The following is a 24127-nucleotide window of genomic DNA, read 5'->3' on the forward strand; positions in this document are numbered from 1 at the left end:
TACATGGCTCGGTAAATTGCTTTCAGCTGATTACTGTATGTCTTTTGACATTTATCAACTAGGCTTTTTTTGCTGTTGTCACAGCCTCAGCATCCCAGCAACAGCCTGGGCTTGAAGGGTTTGAGGAATTTCCCAAGTATTTACGGATATTCCTTATCCTGTAGCATCTCACTCCACCTCACGTGAATTAAAACCTAGTGGTAAAATTGCACCAGCACTGGGCTGGGGACAGAGCCGCCTGTCCCCAACGCAGCCGCCTGTCCCCAACACAGCCATGCCCTGTGCCTTTGGGAGGCAGCGGGAAGAGGTCCAGGGCTGGCCACGCTGGTGAGGCAAAACCAGGTGCAAAAAATAGCTTTTAAATGTGAAGAAAGGCAGAGACCTGTTCTCTGAGCAGCCGCACCTGATGGCCCCGTGGCAGGGGAGGGTTTGGGGAGTCCATCTGTCTGCATCCTCACCTCAACCTCCCCCCCCCAGTGCTCTGCATCAGCCAGGAGCAGCTGCAGCAAAGCAGCACAGGCAGCACATGAGCCCACGGAGCCGTGCCACCACAGCCCGTCCTGCTCTTACCCCCGGTACCGGCAGCACGTGAGCCTGCGGAGCCATGCCACCACAGCCCATCCCACTCTCACCCTTCCCTTGCCCCACGCCACGAGCAGACAAAAGCACCAGCTGCAGCCCTGGCACCTTCCAGCCACACAGGACCACGGCAGCACCCACCGCACACAGCCAGCTGCACGGCAGCATGCTGGCCCGGGAAGCCACCCCCCACCTGCCACAGCGCAGGCACCTGCCGAGGGCCACTGTAAACCACCCAGGAGAAGAGAGGACAGACACAGTGCTTACTGTGGCCGTGGCCGGCTGGCACACAGGGTGGCTCTGGGCAGGTCCCACTTTCCCTTTTGCTGCACAAATCGTCTACCGTTCTGGTGCTCCATGCAGGGAGGTGCAGCACAAGGCCAGCCGGCCAACCTGCCTGCTCCAAAGACCTCCACCAACATCAGCAGGAACCTCTCACTTGGCTCCAGCCTAGACTGCACCCAGAGCTGATAAGAAGCTGCAGCTGATGCTGTTGGCGGGTGGGGAAGGAGCTCCAGCTGCGCTGAATAACCCAGGAAGGAAAGGGACTGTGAGCCAGAAAACGGTTGGGCTGGGCGTAACATGGATCTGATGTCAGTGATGCCGCTTCAGCCACCAAATGGTTTGGCCTCAGCAGCAAATGCCGCTGGGTGGTGTGGGGCAGAGCAGGGGGGGCGAGGCAGGGCCGTGGCTGGACCCTCTCGAGCTGTGCCCTGGGCTCGCTGCACCTTGCCGCGCTGGCCCAGAGCCCTTTCCCAACAGCACGTGGATTCAGGGCACTGGTGGGTTCCTCCCCGGTGAGCGCTGCCGTGGCCCGATGGGTTGGTGGGCCCCGAGGGGGTTGCACCCCCGGCATGCATGGTGCCCCTGTGCGCATCCCCGCTTATCGCACCCCAGGCAGAGACCCCCACCCTTCCCCGGGGCTGCCCGGACGGCCGCGCTCGGCTCCGCCGGCACAGTTCGGTTTGCTCTGAGCCACTGAACCGGGGCAGGTGCACCAAGGGGGTTGCGGCAGGGACCGGGGTGGGCGCCAGCCTCCCACCGCCTCCCGGGCTGAGCCCCGCGGCTGCGGGGAAACGCAAAGCGTCGGCAAAAGGAAGGAAAAACTCCGAGGAAGCTGGAAGCTCTCGACATAGTTAAAACCCAACATTGCTCTTCAAAATAGATGTGATTGCGCTCCTTGTGAGTCATCGAGCAGAGACACCAAGATTGCTTTGTGCCAGGGACGAGCCCGGGCGCTGATTGTGTGCCGCCCGGATTTGTATAAAACAGACCATGGATGGCATGTCAGAGTTTACAGCTCGCATACATTTTCAACAGTGAGCTTTGCAAAATGTATCAATGTAATCTCTGCCTCCTATATTCCGTGTTGATTAGACACGATTTCTGGCTGGATTTTCAGAAAGCTCAAGTGCTTTTTTAATCACTACAGAAGCTCATTATTGCTTTCCAGTGACTCTTATGTCCTTCACTTCTCCTTTCAGATTAGAGTCTATAGTCAGATGAATATTGGATGATTTCATTACATACAAATGCAATCAACAGTTTTGCATAAATTTCTCCTCTTTTCTTGAGTTTCAATTGACCTCAGCACCCGTGGAGGCAGGCGCAATACACATGTAAATGAGCTGGCGTTGCTGCAAAGACACGGATGCGGATGCGGAGAAACAAGATAAACTGTCAGATAATATTCAGGATTTTTAAGAGATCAAAAAATACTTCCTTGTTCAGCCGAGCCGTAAAAATGGCACCTTCAGCTGCCGGGGAATTTACTTTTGTTTTGCTCAGTGTCTGGCTGTGGACAAAGGCCAGGAGTGGCACCGGCGGCCAAGCGAGAGGCTGAGCAGTGTTGGGGCGGCCGGCAGCGGCAGCAGCGTGGGGATGGGAGCGGGCGCCGTGGGGTGCGGGCGGTGATGGCAGGGGGCTCCTGCCAGCAGAGAAGCCGCTGGTGGGGTGCGGGCAGACCACCATGCTGGGGAGGTGCCCACCGCAGCCCAGCACCTGCTGCAGAGCTGGGTTTGGCGGCTGAGCCCCTGCCGACGGCAGGTACCGCCATCCCCAGTTCCTGCTCTGGTGTGACCATCTCAACCAGGGGATGCTGAGTTCAGAGCCCCCCAGACCCCCGTCTCCTCCCAGGCGGCCCTGAGCATCAGCCCCGGGGCAGGGGCACCTGCCGGGGCGCCGGGCTCGGTCGGAGGCTGCCCTCCTCGCACTGGCTGCCCTCCTTGGCAGGGCACAGGGGAACGACACGTTCAAAATATATTTAAACTAACACTCCACGCGAACAATCAAGGCTAATTTAAACAAACTATAATTAAACATAAAGGACCTCTTGGTAGGGAAGTCAGGGAAAACTGTCAGCGGTTACTTTGGATGCGAAGCCCTTACGTTTAAAAGAATAATTTTTTTGCTAATGTGAGCAATCCAGCACTCCCACACTCGCCTTTGGGGGCCGGTGGGGAAAGAAACTCTTGGGTTTCTTTTGATACCTTTACGTGCTAATCTTCTTAATAGATTTTTAATTAATGGGAACAGAGCACTTTGCAGCCGTGAAATCTATTGGTGTAATTGCCTGATGGATTAGTCCCATTAACCACACAAATTACCTGTCTCCAGGCTGCCGGCCCCACCGGGGAGCTCCCCGCGCTGGACACACGGAGCGGCCCCATTCTGAAGCAATTTTGATAAAATAAACTCTCTAATCAGGTAAATAATTCCATAAGGGAAATTGCTGCCTTCCCGCAGCCCCCCTCCAGCGGGACCTGGCTACTTTCAGGGGAATGCAACATGCCTCCAATTACAGACAAATCTCCAGCTCAGAGACCGTTTGGGAGAAGCCCATGGCACACGGGACCCCCTCGAACCGCAGCAGCCAAGGAATTAAGGCATTTAAGCTGTCAGCCGGAATCTGGCCCGGCCCCTGATTACCTGGGGGGACACGCGGTGTATTTAGGTTCGTGTCCATTGCAATTTCCTGGCCCCCAGCGTTGATCCCGAATGACTCGAATCTGTGTCAGGTTCCTGCCCGGGGTCCCTCTGACACGTGGCCCCGGGCTCGGGGACGCCGACCTTTGGGCAATTAAGGACATCCAGGCCAGCCTGAGCCCGGAGAAGTGGAAACGTGCAGCTGCCCCGAAGAGCTGCCGGGCGAGCGGAGCTGCCTGCACCCATTTCACCGCAGCGCTCAGCAAAGCTGCGTGGCTGTGCAGGCTGCCGTCACCGCTCAGGATGGGCGCCCAGACCCTGGAGTCCCTTCCCAGTCACATCCAGGGGTCTCTGTGGGGGGGTCTGTTGTAATTTTGGACCTGAATCCGATGGGGAGTCCCACAGCTTCCCTCCACTCAGACCTCAAGATGGGGATGTGCTGCCCCAGGGACGTCCCCGGGCAGTCGGGTCACTGGGACCCACGTGTGGTGGGCACAGCAGGGTGCAGGGCATCTGTGTGGTGTCACACAGTGATGCGCAGCCCCGACGTGCTTCCCACCCAGATAGCTCCAAACCTGCTGCACCAGCCGGGGCAGCTCTCCACCCTCAGCCCCACGCCCGGGCAGCAGGGAGGAGGGGTCCCTGCCGCACCATGCTGTGAGCACGTGTGATGAGGACAGCCTGGGCAGAAATGACCTGGGGGATTTAAACCCCGGCAGTGACATGCTGGTGCCCAACGCTGTGCAGTCAGCCATGGTTGGGATGGTCACATGGTGAGGTGGCCTTCAAGCATCCCCTGAAATGCTCAGGTGGGCGATCCCTGCGCTGGTCCCTGATGCGGCCCAAAACACAGGTGGCACAGGGCTGCTCTTCCCCCTGCAATGGGAGACTAAAACTCTCCCCCCCCTTGGCTGCCCCCATGGCTCCTGGCATGGGGAGCAGAGGGTGATCCATGGGGCCGCTCCAAATTGGAGGGGCCCTGTAGGTGGCCGAGCACCCCAGTGGCTGGGGTAGACCCAGGCGGGAGGGCCGGAGCGCGGGAGCCACCTCGCTGTGCGGTGCCGGCTAGCGCAGCCAGGGAACCCTATACCTTGGGTAATTGGCATCAGATGCTCCCTGACCTGCCGCATCCACCGGGAAGCTGGAAGCATTTATTTGTCTGAGCCGGCGGCTCTATCTGCGTGCGGGAGGCGTTGGTGGTGGCGGGGCTGGGCTCCATGAGCCTAATGAGTCTGAGCTGAAGATGATGAATATGATTGCTGAAAGCGCTTTCCTGAGTCCTCCTTTCCTGGGGCTCAGGTTACGAGTTCCCAGACAGCCTGTCCAGCCCCGGCTTTTCAGCTCTGATTTGTAGCCCCCCAAACACCGTCTGTCAGCTCCCCGTGCCGGAGGAAATGCTGGGTCCTCTGCCGCCGTGCCCAGTGGAGCTGGGGAAGGGGTCGCCAGCCCTGCTCAGCCATCAGGGACAGCTTCACTCTCCGGGCTGCCCCGCTGCTGCCCGCCTTGGCCCTGTGCCCCCACAGCCCCCCTGAGCCCAGCGTGGGGGGAACCGGACCAGACCGATGCCCCGTGAGGGGTCTCCAGCCACCAGCATCTGCTGTGCCGTTGTGCTGGATTGAAGTACCTGCGGCTGTCGGGGACCTTTCCCACAGGGGACTCGACACCAGTCGCCTCTTAACCTTAAGGTAGAAAAACAGGAGTTTTGGCTTCCTTGTTCTCTGCCCAGCCCCTGCAGCCACGGTCAAGGGTCCGCCTGCTGAGCCACGTCCCACCCTAGGAGCCTCTCAGGGATGTGCAAGGATGGGGCAGGCCAGGGGATGCTCCATGGACCATGCAGATCCCCTGGGATTGGGGGGGACACGCTTCTCCCAGGCACAGCCACCCCTGGAGCACAGGACTGGGGGGCCGTGGGGGTGCCCCTGCCCGGCTGCCCCATGGCTCCGCTCCCTGCGCAGGGCTCGGGCAGGGTCCACGCCCGCATCACGCAGCCTTTTGCCTGCCTGGGGTGGGCTCCCTGCACTGCCACCTCACCACCCACCCCATGGCTGCGGGGACGTGGCACGGGGTGTCCCCACAGCTCCAGCACCCCTGGGCAGACGGCGGGGAAGGAGTTTTGGGTGCCAACCTGCCGCAGGCTCTTGGGTCCTGCTGTCCCACCCCGGTGGCACTATGGCTCACGGAGGTGGTATCACCCCAAAGCCGGGGGAAGGGGGTCCCGGGGGGCCAGAGAGAAGCTGCGGGGTGGCCCAAGGCAGAGCAGCTCAGGACCAGCGGTGCTTTGTGCCTCCCGGTGCTTCCCGCAGCCCCGGCCGGTGCCGCGCTGCCATAGACGGTGTTTTGCTGCCTCCCTACGGGAGGCCGCAGCCAGCAGCACCGGCTCCCACAGCCCCGCCGGCTCCTCCGCCGGCACCGGGGCCTCGCCGTCCCCTGCCCGGGGATGTGCAGATGAGGCGCCCGGGACGGGGTCACGCCACAGCAGTGACCTCTCGCCGGCATCTCAGGCCTTGCACTGTGCGAGCAGAGCTGCTGCTCCGCTGGAGGGACTTGGCTGCATCCAAGCACAGCTGCAACATGCGTCCAAAAACACCTCCCATCCTGGGGCGCCCCACGGCCGGGGCGATCACCTCTGTTTTAAATTGAAGCAAGACTGCCATGGCAGTTCCTGCACCCGTCCTGCTCAGCTGCTGCCTCTTGGCAGAGACCGAGGTCCGGTGCTGGCACATCACCAGGGCAGCGCCAACTGCCCCGAGACAGCCGGAGCTGGAGTGGGGTCACAGTCATGTCCCCCCTGCACCGGGGGGAAAGAAAAAAGAAGCAAAACTCCAGTGATGCCTCCAGAAGGAGGAAGGAAGCCATGGGAGGAAAAGGGGCGAAGCTGCAGCCCTGACACCCGTGGGTCACTGCTGCGAGAAGCAGAAGAGCAGTGTGAGACCGGCATGGGGCTGGCTGAGAGGAGCCAGATGAGAGCGCGGCACGAGACATGGCGAGGCCCCAGCACAATGCAGGAGGAGAGGGGAGGACCTTTGAGCATCAGAAACTGCTCCAGCCACCCCTGAGAAGGTTTTGGGTGCTCAGGGCTGAAACCTTCCAGCCAGAGCCCAACCATCCCAGGCTGGCTCTGCCACACGGCCGTCCATCCTCCTGCTGTGTCCCACTGGCAGCTGGTTGGCGAGGAGTGCTCCCAGGAGCTGCGGCAAGGCCACGTCCCCGCTGTTGCCCTGCGCTCAGAGAAGCAGCAGCCACCCATCTCCACATCCCCCTCAGCCCCGCATCTGCCCGGCCCCAGGGAGGCTCTTGCTCTTCCCAAAGCCACTTGTGTGAGTTTCTTTTCCCAGTGCAAACTCTGGGCTGTTTGTGCATTTTGGGAACTCGCATGCTCCATCTCTGGCTCTGTGACCGGCAACAGCAGGGCTGCACGCAAGGCTGCAGTCTGGGGTCAAGAGGCTGGGGGAGATCCCTCATGCTGCTCGCCTCCCCCAGCCCTGCCAGCTCCTGCACCAGGACCACCAAGGGCAGAGCTCCCTCCCCGTGGCGGGGAGGAGGGGGGGAAGTCTTCAGTGAGCCACCAGATGCGGCTGGACATTGGCCTCTTGATCGCCTGCGTGGTGCTTGGCGCAGGGCCCCGCGGCGCCTGTGCTCCTGGCTGGGGTCAGCTGCCGCGGCGTGAGTGGTGCTGGCACCCGGTGAGCTCGGCTCGGTGCTCCCCCACACTGGCGCCGGCCCAGCGGCTGCTTCCTCCCACCCTGCGCACACCGCAGAGGCAGCAGCTGCTGGTGCTGCTGCTCCACAAGAGTGTCCCTCGCCCCTCCGAGGGGGTTCATCATGCCGAAGAAAACCTTTTTACTTGTCTGGTTTCCTCCTGCCTTCCCCCAGGACCATGGCGGTGGTGTACATGTGGGGCTCAGCAGCACCATGCTGGAGCTTCCCCTTGCTGCTACAGAGTGATGTTGGGGCGTTTGCTGGCCAGATCCAGCGCCCACGCTGCCAAGCCCGTGGCAAACCCCTGGACGTGCCCTCCGTGCCCCAGGTGGCCCTGTCCTCGTGCTTGCGCCAAGGAATGCTGAGAGGCCGCAGTCCCACTGCAATGCCCAGGCAGCACCGCCCGCCCTTGCCCTGGCTGGGGACAGGGACTCATCTGGGGACCCAGGGCTGGCTCCAATCCTGGGACATGAGGACAGACGTCCTGAGTTGCAGCTCAGACGGATAGCCATCACGAAGGGGAAGGGGGGAGGTTTGTTGGCAGCTGGGCTGGCAGCGGGGAGGTCGGTAGCTGATGGGTTTGTGCTGAGCAGCCCGGTGTGGCACCGAGTGCCTGCAGTGAGGGGTCTAGATACCGAGTGAGATGCCAGGAGTGGTGGGGGTGCGCAAGATGGCCAGGCCACCCCCTGCCCTGCAGCTGCCGGCAGCGGCCCCCTCCCTCACCCGGCAGCTCGGGGGCAGCCCCTCCATGGTAGCCCCTTGGTGGCCCTGGGGAGACAGCCGGCCTTGGGGCTGTTGCAACCATTTCCCATATTGTGCAAGCAAATGGTTATTAAAACCTGATGAGAGGGAAGGGAGTGGAGCTGCAAGTGCGCAGGAGAGTTCCCAGAGCTGGGACATCCCCAAGGACTGCCGGGCTGGCTTGGGGGGGCCATGGGGGAGACAGGCTCTGCCAGGTCCCACATGCTGCGGTCAACAGCACCCAGTGTCGGGTGTGGGGCCAGAGGGGGAAAGGCCGGAGCCGGGGCTGGCGGTGCCACCTGCGGGGACAGAAGGGAAAGACACACACCCACTGTCTGTGGGGCTGCGACACCGTGGGACCGCGACACCATGGGGCTGGTGGCAGCAGCGGAGGGGGGGACCCGGCGCTGCCCCGCTCCTGCCGCCCGGGAGCACACAGGCATAGGGCGTGGGGGGGTGGGGCAGCACTTGGGCCAGTGTTTGATGCCGTCCCCCTGTGCTCCCACTGAAACCATCCCAACGCCCTGCCGAAATTCATCCCTCTGCACTGAACTGCCAACCTGCCATGGCTTTATATTTGGTGCCCATCCAGGCGGCTCAGCCGCTCTTTGCCTCAGAGGCCAGAGGACGGGGCGAGCGGCTGGGCACGCAGTGCCCAGTGGGATGGCACTGCCCGCAGGCAGGCTCGCAGCAGGCAGGAGCAGCCCTGGCCCTGGCACATGCTGACCGCACCGACTGCATGTGTACAGCAAAACCTGTCCCTCGTTTCCAGCGCATATTCGTCATTGGGAGGCAGTCGGTGTCCCCACCCTATGAGAGCGCATCGAGAGCCCGCTGAGCTCATGTTTGCGTCATGGCTGATGCATTTGCCTGCTGAAGCACGATCCAATGCCCTTGCTTATTTTTGGACACCTGCGAAGGCTGCTTGCCCTGCGGGGAAGCTCCCTCCCTGCTGCTGAAACCCCACAGCTCAAACCCCCCTCCCACAGCCCCACTCCCACACCCCCGCTCCTGCCCCGTCCCCACCGCACAGCCACTTTCCACGCCAAGCGCAGGAACTGCGCAGGAGCCACTCACTCCCCAGCTCTGCCGGGGCTTCCTGCTGCTCTGCAAGGAGGTGACAGCAAAACCCGAGATAATCTTGAAACACATCCAGGCCTGTGCCGGGGTCTCCGCCACTGCTGCAGAGCAGCATGGGAGAGGGCAAGCAGCCACAGCCGCTGGGCTCCAGGTGCCACCAGGCTCGAGGACATCCCCTGAGGCTGGCCCAGCAAGGTCTGCAGCCCATCCATGCTCTCGCCCACTCCAGCCACATGCAGAGCCTCTCCCAGCTGGATGCACTCACCTGCGCCTGCCTGGGCTGGGCTGGCCTGATCCTGTCCCCGCTGCCAGCAGGCTGGCGCTGGGGGGCAAAGCTGTCAGGCAGGAAACACCCACCGATGGTTTCACTGATAAACTCAGCTTTTCTGGCTGTTGGCGGCTGTGGGCAGCCCGGCTCCTGGTGCCAGCCAGGCAGCGCTGCCGGGGCTGCCTCCCTGTCGTGGTTTAACCCCAGCCAGCAACAAAGCCCCACACAGCCACTCGCTCACTCCTCCCCGGTGGGATGGGGGAGAGAATCGGAAGGGTAAAAGTGAGAAAACTCGTGGGTTGAGATAAAGACAGTTTAACAGGGAAAGCAAAAGCCGCGCACACAAGCAAAGCAAAACAAGGAATTCATTCACTCCGTCCCATCGGCAGGCGGGTGTTCAGCCATCTCCAGGAAGGCAGGGCTCCATCACGCGTCACGGTGACAAACACCATCACTCCAAACGTCCCCCCCTTCCTCCTTCTTCCCCCCAGCTTTATATGCTGAGCATGATGCCACATGGTGTGGGATATCCCTTTGGTCAGTCGGGGTCAGCTGTCCCGGCCGTGTCCCCTCCCAACTCCTTGTGCCCCCCCAGCTTGCTCGCTGGTGGGGTGGGGTGAGAGGCAGAAAAGGCCTTGACTCTGTCAGCACTGCTCAGCAGTAACGAAAACATCCCTGTGTTATCAACACTGTTTCCAGCACAAATCCAAAACACAGCCCCATCCTAGCTACTGTGAAGAAAATTCACTCTATCCCAGCCAAAACCAGCACACTCCCACAGTGGGTCAGAGGGATCTGAGCCAGGCCTACAGCCCGTGGCCACACTGCAGGGATGGTGCTGCTGCCCAAACTGTAACAGGGTGCCCCAGGGCATGGGGACCCAGGCAGGGGGCTTGCGGATCAGGGGATGGGCACGGGGGTCCTGGGGGACCTGGGGACCAGGGTGTGGGCATAGGGATGCTGGGTGATGTGAGGACCAGAGGTACACGAGGACCAGGGCACAGGGATACTGGGGGATGTGGGAACCAAGGTGTGGGCGTGGGGATGCAGGGGGACGTAGGGACCAGGGCATGGGGACCAGAAGATGGGTATGGAGATGCTCGGGGAGGTGGGGACTGCGAGGGACACGGGGGGGACCTGGGAATGGGCAGGGGGCTCCTGGGGGACACGGGGCTCAGGGCACAGCCGGAGACCCAGGGGTGGCCGCGGGGACCCCCGGAGGGGTGCGCGGGTCGGGGCAGCCCCCCCCGGCGGGCCGGGCTGTCGGAGGCGGCCCCGTCCCGTCGGGGGCGGGAGGAGGTGCGGCGGGGGCGGGCGCGGCGGGGCCGGGCCGGGAGCAGCGGCGGGACGCGGCGGAGCTGCCTCTCGCCATGGGCGGTGGGTACCGGGCCCGGGCCCCGCCGGCCGCGGGGCTGCGCCGGGCCGGGCTGGGGCTGCTCCTCGCCCACGTCGTGCTGCTCTGCGCCGCCGGGAGCGCCGCGACCGACGGCTCCGGTACGCGGGGCGGGGGCCGGCACCGGGAGGGAGGGAGGGAGGGAGGGAGACCCCGGGGAGCCGGTATCGGGGGGAGCGGCGACATCCCGCACCGGGGAGATCCGGCACCGGGGGCACCCGGGGAGTGAGGGGGGACCCGGTCCCGGGGGAGCCGGTACCGGGAGATGCGGAGTGACCTGGTCCCGGAGGGTCCAGTACCGGGGGTCCCAGACCGGAGGCGCAGGGGACGCGGGGCGGTCGCTGCGCCCGGCGCTCGGGAACGGGCGCCGGGAGAGGTCGGGGCGTTCGCCCCAAGCCCCTGCCCAGCGCTGCGGGACGGGTCCGCGCTCCGCCGGGTCCCCGGGGGCGGGATCGCGCCCATCGCCCCGGGCCGGTCCTCGCCCCACCGTTGCCCGGACCCGGCCGTGGGGCCGCAAGCAGAAGCCCCGGAGCGGCGGGCAGGGCGGGCAGGGCGGGCAGGGGCAGCCGGGCGGCCGGCAGGAGCCGCGGCACCGCCGGCCGGGAGCCCCGAGGACACCGCCTGGATCGGAGTCCCCGCAGCACCTGGAGCTGCAGGGTTTGGCCCGTCACGCCTGAGCGGAGAGCAAAATCGCCCATGAAAAACAAACTTCCCCTCTACCTCCTGCTGCGGCCGTGCGGGGACCACACGCAGGGGCTGGAGGAGCCATCGCTGGCCCGAGCGTGGCCGTGGCCGCATGACAGGGCTGGGCTCCCGCCAAGCCCACCGCCGTCCCGCGAGCTCCTGGGGCAGGACAGGACCGTGGCTGCCCCGGGGTGGCCCCACCACTGGGCTGAGGGGCAGCACCCAGTTGCTCCCTGCAGCCTCCCAGTTGGGACAGGGCTTCTCAAAAGAAAGGGGGGCAATATCCATGAACGCTGGCGGCCAGGGCCCTTCCCCGCTCTCCCCAAACACATACCAAGTGATACTGCAATTTGGGGGTGAGGATGGAGGGCTGGGAGCAGCAGGGACAGCTCCAGTGGCCTGAGCCATTGTTTCGTTCCCGTGCCCACATGCCGCAGCAGTTCACTGCACACTGGCACAGCCATGGTGGGCTCGGGCTGCCTGTGCACCCAGGGATGTCGAGGAGTAACACTGCTTATGGCAGGCATCCACGGAGCGTGTTGCGAAATAAAATCATGTCGCGAATCCCATCAGCTCCATCCCCAGCCCCTACAATGCAGTTTCCTCCAGGTCCTTAACAGGGGGTTGACTCTAGTCCCTCTTCCGTGAAATGACCTTCCTCGTTGCAGAAAAATGCCGTCTCAGCGTGAAGCTCTTGGCACTTTGCAGGTTTTACAGTTCTTCGATAAAGTAACATTCTCAGCAAAACCAGCCCAGGCACATGGGCTGCATCCCTCAGCGGGGCTCCGGCCGCCTGTCTTGCAAACGGTGCTGATGGTGACCCCATCTCCAGCAGCCTGGCCGGGTTTACCCGCCGCTGTGGGAAGCAATGTGCCCAAACCCGAGAGCCCCCAAAATGTGCGGAGCTGAGCAGGAACCCCCCCCCCCATTGCAGGGGAAACGGGACTGTGGGAGAAGCGACCCGAACCAAGCAGGTTTGGGCTGAGCAGGCAGAGCCGGGTGCTCGAGCGGGGCATGTTGCCCTTCCCACTGCCCGCGCCCCCTCCCTGCAGCTGTCCCACCAGGAGGGGAGGAACTTCTCTGTGCTGGAGCGGCTGGTCCTGTGCAAAAACAGTGACCCCGAGGTGGGCACTTCCCTGTTTTGGCAGCATATGTGTCCAAAAGGGGAACACAACCCGGGGTTGCAGCACTTTGAGGCCCCATGGCCATGGCGAGGACAGCCGTGACTGCTCTGTGGTGGACTCCGGGAGTCGGAGTGTGACCTGACAGGAGATTGCAGGTCCACTCGCCGGGGACAGCGGGGCTGGGTGCCCCCAGCATGGCCAAGCCACCCTGCAGCCCTCCGGGCTTCTTGGCCTCAGGCTGTAGGGTCAGAGCAGGAGCAGCAGGAGCAAGGGCTGGAGGAGGGCCCGTGCCGGGTAGGCAGCAGGCATCCCGCTGCGGGGCCCATCGGGCACGTCTGCACAAAAGAAGGGACCCCATGGGATAGACCTGGCTGTCACCTGCTGGGCTGGACCACAGGTGGTAGGGACAGGCAAGGGACAGCCTCTGTGCGGTTCCTCCTCTGGCTTGGCCATCTCCTGGCATGGGTCTCATCTCCCCAAGAAGCTTCTCCTGAGGGTTGAGGACAGCCAGGAGCAGCATCCGTGTCCCCTGCTGGGCACAGGACAGGGCCTGGGGACCCACTGGGGACCCACATGCCCGAAGCAGCTGGGACAGACGCACACCGGGATGGCGCAGCCGTGACCAACCCCTGGAGCTGACTGCTGCACGCCTGGATCAAAGCAAATTTCACTATGTGGGGGGAAAAAAAAGATACCGAGGATATACATGAAAGGACTGCTCTCTTCCAAGCCTTAATTAGGGAAGAAGATATCTGATTGAGGAATTAGGGGAACTGTGCCGTGCCCCGAGGTGCTTGTCAGCAGAGCAGCCAGGCTCCTGCTCCTCCCCAGCGCTGAACTAGGAGGACCACAGCCCTAATCTAGCCCTTGGATCTGCTCTCAAAGACCAAATAACAGGATGTTGGGCTGAGGCTGGGATCTCCTGCTCACTTGGTGTTTGCTGCTTAGAGCACTTCTACTTGACTCCTTGCTGGCTGAACCTTGGCTCCGAGCCGTGATGTTTGCTCTCTGTAGACTTTTCCTCTGGCTGTGGGCGGCGCCAAGCCAGTCTCATGGTGTTTCTCTGTTTTCCCCAGCAGATATTGCCCTTGGCTGCTGGCTTGCCTTCAGGGGTGTAGTTTTGTACAAGCGTTCTTGCAAAATAAACCTGACCGTCCCCTCCACAGCCATTCCACAGCTCATGCCGTTTCACCCGCTGGCAAACGGGAGGTGCGGCAGCACCCGGACATCACCGTCTGCCCCAGCTCCAACCATGGGGCAGGTCAGGCATGGACCGCGCTGAGCGAGGGCAGGCGGGGACCTCTGGCAGGGCTGCTTCTGATTCATGCCTGTTTCCATAGCCCATGGTCAACCGCCTCCTCCCAGGACAGCCCCTCCACAATGGGGCTCACAGAGCTTCAACCTGGGCTGCACAGGGGAGCCTGCTGCCACACCGAGAGCCCGGGGGCTGCATCACCCCCTCCGGCCAGCCCGTCCGCCTGCCCGCAGCCCGTCCTTGGAGCCGGCAGCCCGGCTCAGGTGCAGGGAGGAGGATCACTGAGCCTCACATGGCGTGCAGCTGCGGCCCTGGCATAGCTGCTCTTGCTCATGGTGCTGCCAGAAGTGGTTGCAGATGACAGTCTGACTGTGCTGTGTGTGCTTGTGCTGTGAACAGCTCGTGGGCCCGAGTAAACCCCCCTGAATCAGAAAAACAAGTGCGTGAGCCTTTCATCATCTTCAAAGCCTGCTGCTGCGGAGCCATGTCCCATCGAGCAAGCCCGGCTCCAGCCTGGCCATGATTCACCCCAGGTTGCTTTGGCTGCGGTGCGCAGAGCGGATGTTGTCCCCAAAATCTGGCATTTTCCAGCGGTGATGGAGCGTGTTCACCAGCTCTGCCGTCACAGAGGGGGCTGTGCTCCAGCGCGGAGGCTGGCAGCAGCTTTCCTCCCACCTGGAGCTGCCCTGGCAGGGTCAGCGCAGGATTCCTGGCTGGGGTGGGGAGACGCACAGAGCTGCCGCAGGAGGAAGGCTCCGAAAGGACGCAAGGGGGTTGCTGGACATGCTCTGTCCCCCTCCCACCCTTTTGGCTGGAACATGCCGCTCCCGCCCCACCTCCGGGACCCTGCGGCACTGACACCACTGTGAAGCACGGGAGGAGGCAGCACGGCCAAGCCCAGCGTGCTGCTAAACCCGTCTTGGAGGAGTGCTCAGCCACAACATGCCATCGAGCCCCACACCAGGCAGAGCCCCGGCAAAGTGAACTTCTCCTGACTCCCCATGTCAGCTGGAGAGATGGGGCAGGACACTACCTGCCATGCCAGAGCCTGTGGCATGGAGAATCCTCCTGGCTCTGTGGCTGTGGCACCCGCGGGCAGCCCTGCATCCTCCCGGGTTGCACCAGGCATGGCACGGGACTGCTCTCTTAGGTGCTTGCAAAGTTTGCAGCAGAGTTGAGTGCAGAGCTACCGACGTAGGAATAGCCCGGAGGATGCTCCAGCTGCGCTGCAACACAGCCCCCTTTGCAAAAGTTCCCATCTTGCAAAAAACCGAACGGGTGGTCTGACCTTAATTTGTCTGAGATAAATAAGAACTTGCCTGCTGCCTCCCGCCTGGGTCTGTAATAGTGTCTGGATACATGAAAAGATCTGAGATGAAAGGGAGTCTGACGGAAAGGCTGGGAGCTGAACGCGTCTTTGCAAGCCGGCCCCTGTGATGTGAGGGATTTGGGGTCACAGGGCTGAGCGCAGCTGGGGCAGAGCTGCTGGCCAAGCCCCAGGCTCCCAGGCAGCCCCTGTCCTGCCCCGAGTGTGTGGCCAGCTGGGAGACTGAGCAACTTTGCAAAATTAGCTTCATTTTTCAAAGATGTTAATTTTTAGCTGCAATTTCCTATGGAAAAAATGTGGTTTCTATTCTGTGTGCCCGTCCCTCCACCCCAGCACTGGAACCTGTTCCCAAATTCCAGAAGAATCTGAACCAGGTCCGGCGGGGGCCTGGTGAGCTCACAGACCACGCGGAGCTGCCGATGGACCTGGGAGACCTTCCTTCATCAGCCGTGACACTGGGCACACCGGGAATGGCTCTCGGTCCCTTCTGGTGCTCAGGGCGCACTGCCTGTTCCTGTCCCCTCAGCCAGTGGCACCGGAGCTGAGCACTGTGTGTTGGTGGCACCCCTGTCCCCGAGCACTGGGTGTCCTGGTTGGGCTGGAGACCACCGCCCTGCCGGTGCGCACTGAAACCCTCAGCCAGGTGTGCTCCAGGAGGTCTTGTCTCTTGGCACTTTTATTCTCCTGGCACAAAGGCTCCATCCCGGGTCTGTGGGGACCGACCCAACTTGGTGGCAGTTCTGCTCCTGTCTCCCTCTGTCCCGTGGGATCCCGCCGCCGTGGGGTGGGCGGGAAGGGGCCCTTATCTTGCGCCTGCAGGCTGAGGCGTGAAGGTGCCGGAGGAAGGGGCCGGGAGGGAGCCGGGGGAGCGAGCCCAGCGGTTGGCCCTTTTCATCCGCTCGGGGTGGTGAGGGCAGAGGAGCCACTTGCCAAAGCAAACTTCAGCCCTGACAATTGCCATTATTATTAACACCGGTGCTGTGTTTGCACTGCTTTCTCCCACGCTGGGGCTCCGGGGGCACAGCAGCCCCTTGTGCACGAGGCTATGGCCCCAGCCGTGCAGGAGACCACCGTGACATGGCTCTGTGGTGGCATGGGGCGCCGAGCAGGGCAACAGCCCGAGCTGGGGCTGGGGCTTGCAGCACCCGTTGGTGCGTGGCCATGGGGTGCAGATGGTTCCTTTGGCAGTCCCGGGTGTTTCAGACAAGGCTAACTTGCACAAGGAAAGGAGGGATGGTGCTGAAGCGATGCTCCTGCCCAAAATACCTCACCAGGGAGGTAAAAGAAAAGCTGAGCAGTAATATCTACTGCAGACCTGATATTGCAATGGCCAGGGCAGTGCTCAGCTCCTGCAGCATCTGTCTGCCGTCTCTCTGCAGCACCTCATTGACACTGGACTTGGGGGCTGGGCTCACAGAGGTGGCTGGCATCAAAGCACCTTGTCTCAGGGGGACCCCCCCGGGATGCGTCCCCCTGAGCTGGACCTGGCTCGGCTGTGTCCAGGGCAGCGTCACCCCATGAGGAGCAGGGAGCCACTGGACGTGGTGACACTGTGGCTGGATGGTGATCTCTCTCTCTCCCCGCAGTGAATCCCTGTTGCTATTTCCCCTGCCAGCACCAAGGGGTGTGCATGAGGGTCGGCCTGGGAGGATACGAGTGTGACTGCACACGTACGGGATACTTCGGGGCCAACTGCACCTCCCGTAAGTCCCTCTCGCCCGGAGGACCTCTGGCACCCGTGGGTCCCAGGGTGGCACGCTGCGCCTGCAGCACACGCTCTCACTGGCAGCGACAGCGCGAGTGGGCCGGGGCCGTTAGCGGGCTTTGTTAGCGGGGCGAGCAATTTACCTGGTCTGTCTTTCCCAGCTGAGTTCTGGATGCGCCTCCACGACCTGCTGAAGCCCAGTCCTGCCTTCTTCCACTTCATCCTGACCCACTTCAGGTGGTTTTGGGACATTATCAACAGCACCTTCATCAGGGACACGCTTATGAGGCTCGTGCTCACAGGTGAGGGATTGGAGCAGGTCTCGGGGTGCAGCAGGACTTGGGGACACCCCGGGCATCAGCAGAGGTGTGGGTGGGGGCGGCGCAGCTGCAGTGATGCTGAGCAGCTCCCGCAAGCACGGTGGGCACCGGGCTTGAGTCATCTCACTGGGAGACCCAGGGAGGTTGTCACCCCATCACTCCATCACCCTGTCACGCTGTCACCCTGCCTGAGGGAGGCTGCCCGGGGGAGGCTGCCTGGCCACACAGCAGCAGGGTGCAGGGGGTCGCAGGCTGGGCTGCCCATGTGTCTCCAGCTGCATGCTGGGCTGCCAGCCAGCTGGAAAACACGAGCAGCTCTCAGCACAATACCCTCACTGGGCCAAAGGACTCTTAAGCAGCCACACGGAAAGCAGCCTGTGGAAATATGGAGCTGGCCCTTGTTACTCATGTCCCCACATTCATCACTTTGCATAAATATTTAGGTTCCAGCCCTTGGAGCTGTAGCGACACGTTCACAAGGCTCCGGCTGTTGGTTTTACCATTTCTATGTGGTTGTCATCTCATTCATCATCCAAGAATCCACTTAGCACACTAGCACGAGCCCTCCTCTTCTGCAGGGAATTGCAGCCTTTTAAAGGCTCGGAGCAAAGCCCGGAACGCCCACATGCCTCCGCTGCCTGTACCTTTCTGGTTTTCGGGGTGGCAGGGGAGGGCGTCTGACAGCACTGAGTGGACAGGCAGGGGCCAGAGGCAGAGCCCGTGAGGTGCTGCCCCATGCCCTGGGCCCCACAGTGGTGACCCCCATCTCTCCTTTCAGTTCGTGCCAATCTCATCCCCAGCCCCCCCACCTTCAACTCTGACTATGGCTACATCAGCTGGGAGGCCTACGCCAACGTCAGCTATTACACCCGTGTCCTCCCGCCCGTGCCGGACAACTGCCCAACGCCCATGGGGACCAAAGGTACGTGGCTGGCCCGGGGGGACTGGCACCACACGGTGCCAGGCGTGGGGCTGAGTTGCCGGAGCAGCACCCTGGGTCCGTACCTGGTACAGCATCGGTGTTTCCCACCCATGCCTGAGCTTTCACTGCCATGGACACATGTGCAACTGCTGGCAATGCCGTGTGGTACTGCTGTCCTGCCCAAGCTGGCCCCACAGGCAGGAGGAACTTGGTGGCATCTGAAACACTGCTGGGACAGCTCAGGTTGAGCTGCTGGGGCATGTCGCAGCCTGTGTGAGAGGGGTGTAAGGTGTCTGTGCAGACGAGTCAGTGCCTGATGCTGCAGCAGACACGGCAGCACTCACCGACAGCTCCACGGCCAGTACCAGTACCCAGATGGGTCGGTATGGGGCACCCGCCTTCAACCTCCATCCTTTGCAGGGAAGCAGCAGCTCCCCGACCCCCAGCTCCTGGCGGAGAGGTTCCTGTTGCGGCAGAAGTTTGAAGCCGATCCCCAAGGCACCAACCTAATGTTTGCCTTCTTCGCCCAGCATTTCACCCACCAGTTCTTCAAGACGTCCGGGAAGATGGGACGTGGCTTCACCAAGGCGCTGGCGCATGGGGTGAGGGGTGCCGGAGTGGGGGGTGCAGAGGCATGCGGGGAGCGAGGAGGGGGACCGGGACATGCACGGCCTTTTGGAGCAGCCTTGTCGCCATGCTCTCTTGGCAGGTTGACCTTGGGCACTTGTACGGGGACAACCTGCAGCGGCAGCACCAGCTGCGACTCTTCAGAGATGGGAAGCTGAAATTCCAGGTACCACCTGGCACGACTGAAACATGTCTCAGCCCTGCGCTCCAGGGTTGTTCGAAGCCCACATCCCTCTGGCAGCTGCTGGGCCAGAGACTCCAGGAGCATCAGGAGACCCCGGCCCTGTAGGAGACCCCAGTCCTGGTGCCCTGTGCAGAGCACTGCCAGGGCCCCCCTCGGTGGCTGCTGGCCAGAGGTGCCATATCAGGGGCATGAGCTTTGGGGTCCAGCTGTTCTGATGGCAGCAGGCGTCCTGCAGTTTGGGCTGTACGAGGGGGATGTTTCCATCCTGCTCAGTGCTTGCAGGAGAGTGGCCGTTGTCCCTGTAGGGAGGCAGGTCCCAGCTGGGCAGGCTTTCACCGGGGTGGTTTTCTCCCCTCCTCCCTTTCTGCCATCCCGTTCTTGTCTCCCCAAGGTGGTGGATGGAGAGGTGTACCCCCCCACGGTCACCGATGCTCCGGTCCACATGGTCTACCCATCTGCCGTCCCCAAGGAGAAGCAGCTGGCGATGGGGCAGGAGGTGTTTGGGCTGTTGCCGGGACTCTGCATGTATGCCACGCTCTGGCTGCGCGAGCACAACCGTGTCTGCGACATACTGAAACGGGAGCATCCCACCTGGAGCGATGAGCAGCTCTTCCAGACAGCTCGTCTCATCCTCATCGGTGAGGACTGGTGCTGCCGCAGGGCACAGGCACGGTGGAACCCCATGTCCCACCTCACTGGGCAAGCCCCAAGGACTTGGGCATTGGTCAGTCTCTGAGGGTGATAGCCTGTCTGGTTTTAGAGGCTGGAGGAATTTCTCTGGCAGCCTTCTGGGGATCATTGGCTTTGGTCCGTGTAGCAAAAATTGGCTTTGGTCCATCAAAAAATTTCATTTGTAATAATTTTGTCATAGTTTTGAATTATTTCATTTTTATGTTCTATGATAAATTTACTATAATCTCAAGAAATGTCATTTTTGACCAAAATCCAGAAGAGACCCATGTCACCACATTATCTCTAAGAAGCGTATCGAGGTCAGCTTCCTCAGGAGCCATTTCGCTTTTGGCAGACTGACCTTTGCTGGTGAAAAAATAATTCACTGAAAAATTCCCAACCAACTCAACAAGCTCGTAGTCAGAAAGGTCCCAGGTGGTGGGTGGGTGCTGGGACGTGCTGCCGTAGCACATGGGTAACATCTTGGGGTACAGAGCCGGTAGCTCCTGCTGCTGCCAGCTAACGGCTGCTTCTCTCACCTCCTGCTCAGGGGAGACCATTAAGATTGTCATCGAAGACTACGTCCAGCATCTCAGTGGGTACTTCCTCAGCCTCAAGTTCGACCCCGAGCTGCTGTTTGGGACGCAGTTCCAGTACCGGAATCGCATCGCGGTGGAGTTCAACCAGCTCTATCACTGGCACGGGCTGATGCCCGACTCCTTCGTCATCCAGGGGGAAGAGTACAACTATGAGCAGTTCCTCTACAACACCTCCATGCTCATGGACTACGGCGTGGAGGCGCTGGTGGAGTCCTTTTCCAAGCAGGCGGCAGGAAGGGTAAGGTCCTGCTCTCCTCTCCCTGCCAGGGCCAGGGCTGTGGGACCCCAGGAGGGATGCTCACGGTACCGTGGAGGCAGATGCTGCTGTGCTGTCGAGTGGTGGAGCCCAGCTCTGGGGCTCGCAGGGTGGCAGTGGGGTTTCAAGCTCCTCTTCTTCCACTGCGCAAAGCTCCGGTCCAAGGCAGCTCTGGTCCAAGACATGACCTGTCCCTGCAGTGCCTGGAGCACAGCTGTAGCACACCAGTATCAAACCTCCCTGTTTGGCAGTGGGTCGCTGTCACACATAGAGTCTTCTACCCAGGGCAGCACCCAACGTGCATGTCGTGACTCCTCCCCACAAGCACCGTAGCAAGGCTGGGCCTTGGCAGCCCCGTTTGCTTGTTCTTGGGACTCTGTAGTAAACATCACGGTGATGCCAGGAGCCTGTGGTAAGCTGGGATCTTCTGGCCCAGACTGGGCTGTGGAGCAGCCTGGGTACGGGAGCAGCTTGTCTGGCACTGTTCTTTGCTGCCATCACATGGATGTTTTCTTCCAAGTGATTACATCTACATTTCTGACCGTCTTTTCTTGTGCAAAGCAGCAAGGCTGAGGTGCAGACCCGCTGCTCTTTGGGTGTTTGGGTTCTCCCTGTGATCCCAAACCCCCGTAATCTCTCCTCTCCTCCCAGGCTGGTGGGTCACTGTCCATCCAGGGCTTCTCCTGCACTGTTCCCTGACCCACCCTGGGAACCGGACCAGCTTTAACCCAAGCTGCTCTACAGCTTTTTTTTGGCAATGTCCAGTGATTCCCCCTCTTCTCGCTGCTGCAATGACGTACTGGTCTCCTCGACATACCCAGGACACGGATGCTTTAGTGCAGGGTGGTGGGGCTGTGCTGTAGCTCCCCTGGCGCAGATGCCAGTGCCGCCTCATGCCTCACATGTGCTCCTTCTTGTGTTCTCACCCTCCAGATCGGTGGGGGACACACCATCAATGCTAACGTCTTGAAAGTGGCCATTGGGGTCATCCAGGAATCCCGGCAGCTGAGGCTACAGCCATTTAACGAGTATCGGAAGAGGTTTGGCATGAAGCCCTACAAGTCCTTTCAGGAGCTAACAGGTAGGACTGCAGTGCTGCTGCAGGAGTTCTCGGGGCTTTGCTCTGCGCTCACAGCAGAGTATGAGACCATGAGCTGCCCCCCTGCCGCTGGGCTTGCCCAGCAGAGCAGCCGTTCCTGCCCATCCAAGCCTGGCCTGGTTGTGACCCTCGCACCGGGGTGGACAGGGCTGATGCCTTGGTTGCAGGGGTCCTTCCTCCTGTGAGGCTGGACGAGTGGTCCAGAGGGCAGCGCCTGGCCTGGGAGCTGGGCTTGCCACTGTCTGGGTTGCAGGAGCTGCCACGGTCCCGTTACCCACAGCAAGGCCAGTCCTTGCCGGGGGTGATTCCCTTGCTAAAGCACTCTGATGTTCACTTGATGCAGGAGAGGAAGAGAAGGCGGCAGAGCTGGAAGAGCTGTATGGAGACATTGATGCTCTGGAGTTTTATCTGGGCTTGCTGCTTGAGAAACCCCAACCCAATGGTATTTTTGGAGAAAGCATGGTGGAGATCGGAGCTCCGTTTTCCCTGAAGGGGCTTCTTGGAAACCCCATCTGCTCCCCAGAGTACTGGAAACCCAGTACATTCGGTGGAGCAACTGGCTTTGAGATAGTTAAGACAGCATCACTCAAGAAACTCGTGTGCCTCAATGTGAAGAAGTGCCCATATGTGGCGTTTCACATGCCGGATGCTGCAGAAAATGGCAGCCCTCGGGCTGGTGGACCATCTACTGAGCTCTAGCACCAGAACAGCCTGCCCAGGTAGAGATCGTCCTTGCCCAGACACCGGCTGATCCGAGCTCCCGGCCTGGCGCTGAATGTCCCGTTCCTTCCTGCAGGGAGCGGCAGGGACGTGGGGACCTGCCCACCCCTGTGCCAAGCAGGAGCAGGACAGAAGATGGTCTCACCCTGGGTGTCCTCCACACCAGCCCTTGAGGAGAGGCTGGTTCCAGCTCTGTGAAAAGCTCGAGTGCCTCAGGAGTGTGGCTGCTGCCGCTGTCCTCAGCAGACCCATTTCTCTTGCTAGCTAATACCTTGCACTAAGCCAGCTCTGGGGTTCCCCAGGGGACGCCCACCTCCCCCGGATGCTCTGGACTCCCCTGCGCTTTGTCACCATCCGCCCCCACTGCTTTCCAGCACCAGGCCACCAGCAGCCCCTCTTCTGCAGGGCTTCCCCTGCGCAGAGGAGCGCAGAGCCAGGGAGCCCTTGCAGTCCTTCCTCCGCTACTGCACACGGTTAAGCCACTGAGCTCCCCAGGGGAGGTGGAGGAGGCAGGTGGCAGCGCACAGAGGGACGAGGAGGACATGCTGTGTTCATGTGGTGGCTGAGCTTGCAGTAGGAACCTGCCCCGATCTGCTTCTCCTGCAGCCGCTCCGGACTGCCCACCCCAGCCTGCCCAGCACATGGCATAGCCGAGACACAGCCGAGAAGAAGGAACCAAAGCAATGTCCCTGCGGGAGGAGACCAGGGGAGAAGCATCAGATCAGATTGCCTGCTGGGACCCCGGCACGCACCGCCGGCCACCTGAGCAGGGCTGCTTGGAGCAAGATGCTACCTCTGTGTAAACACAGTGATGAAGTGTCTTCCATCTCGCGATCGTTACACTTCCCTGCATTAATAGCTCAGCAAATGGCATCCCCAAAGCACACAGGGCCCGCTTCTGTCCCGCTCCAGAAACGCATGCAGATGTCAGGCCTCGCTGACATAATGACATGGTAGCTGGCAGCCACTGTCACTGGCATTGATCCCCATCAGATCTCGGTTCACCTCCAGGAGAATGGACATTTAAAATAATAAATGATTTTAAAAACTCCTTTCATTTCCTCCAGCCAGTTTCCAAGCTTTGTCTCACCAGCACAAGGCCCTGCAAGAGGGCAGGACGCTTGGGAGGCAGCCGGAGCTGGGGGAGAGAAGTCCCTGGAGCGTTGCTGGAAGGCTGGTGTCCCTGCTGGGACACAGCTGGGACATGCAGCCGGAGCAGGCCATGGTCACCAGCGCTGTGCTGTGTCATTGCTGACTGCATCAGAAGAAATAAACGGAGTGACCCTCCTCCTTAGGAATTGCCTCGGCAGGGGGGTCTCTGAGCCCGGGTCTCCTGTGAAGGTTTGAGCTACGCTGCCCTCCGGCCACCACCCCCCCATGTCCCTGTGCTGCCCTGCTCCAATGATGATAACACAGCGCTTACATCCAACAATATGTATTTCTATCACATAAAATCTATCCACGTGTAAATCTTGCTGGCCAGGTATTTTGTAGGCATGAAATAGCCACAGTCTGCAAGAGAGCAGTTGGCTGCAGTTTCCCCCTGTGCTGAGCCGGAGGAGGGGACCGCTCCTGGGCCCCTGCTCCGTCCCAGCAGGACTTCCACCCAGCATCGTGACTTCATGCCACAAGGCCACGGGGGCTGCGCTGCTCCTGGCCAGACCCTTCTTGCAGAGTTCTCCGCCCTGACCCCCCTGGGCACTGCGGGCTGCTCCTCTGCCCATCACACAAAACCATGGGAGACAAGAGGAGAACCAAGGCAGGGAGCCCTGGTCCAGGGTGCTGCCCCAAAACCTGGGGCTAGGCAGCACGTGGGGGACGGGGCAGGCAGGGGTGAAGAGGGTGACAGATGTGATATCCCCAGGTAGATATATCCAGGTAGACACAGCTCCCTCCATACTCTCTGCTGCCATTCCCTAGGTGGGGGCGAGGATGGATGGGGGTGTTG

General features: G+C 61.4%; 1 protein-coding gene across 2 annotated transcripts; it reads left to right on the forward strand.

The window, feature by feature from the left end:
* Positions 1-10662: 10662 nt before the first annotated feature.
* Positions 10663-23649, forward strand: PTGS1 (prostaglandin-endoperoxide synthase 1). 2 transcript variants are annotated; one of them, XM_076355459.1, is made up of 11 exons: positions 10663-10786; positions 16662-16778; positions 16942-17082; positions 17879-18022; positions 18443-18624; positions 18732-18815; positions 19225-19471; positions 20056-20342; positions 21294-21441; positions 21803-22178; positions 22256-23649. In XM_076355459.1, exons 1-10 carry the CDS (start codon positions 10663-10665, stop codon positions 22156-22158), a joined length of 1830 nt encoding a protein of 609 aa, XP_076211574.1. In that variant the 3' UTR covers positions 22159-22178; positions 22256-23649. The 2 variants fall into 2 exon arrangements, with proteins under 2 accessions (XP_076211574.1, XP_076211573.1); XM_076355458.1 differs by having other exon boundaries at positions 21803-23649.
* Positions 23650-24127: the final 478 nt, after the last annotated feature.

The sequence above is a fragment of the Aptenodytes patagonicus genome, chromosome 18, assembly GCF_965638725.1.
Source record: "Aptenodytes patagonicus chromosome 18, bAptPat1.pri.cur, whole genome shotgun sequence".
Taxonomy (NCBI): Eukaryota; Metazoa; Chordata; class Aves; order Sphenisciformes; family Spheniscidae; genus Aptenodytes; species Aptenodytes patagonicus.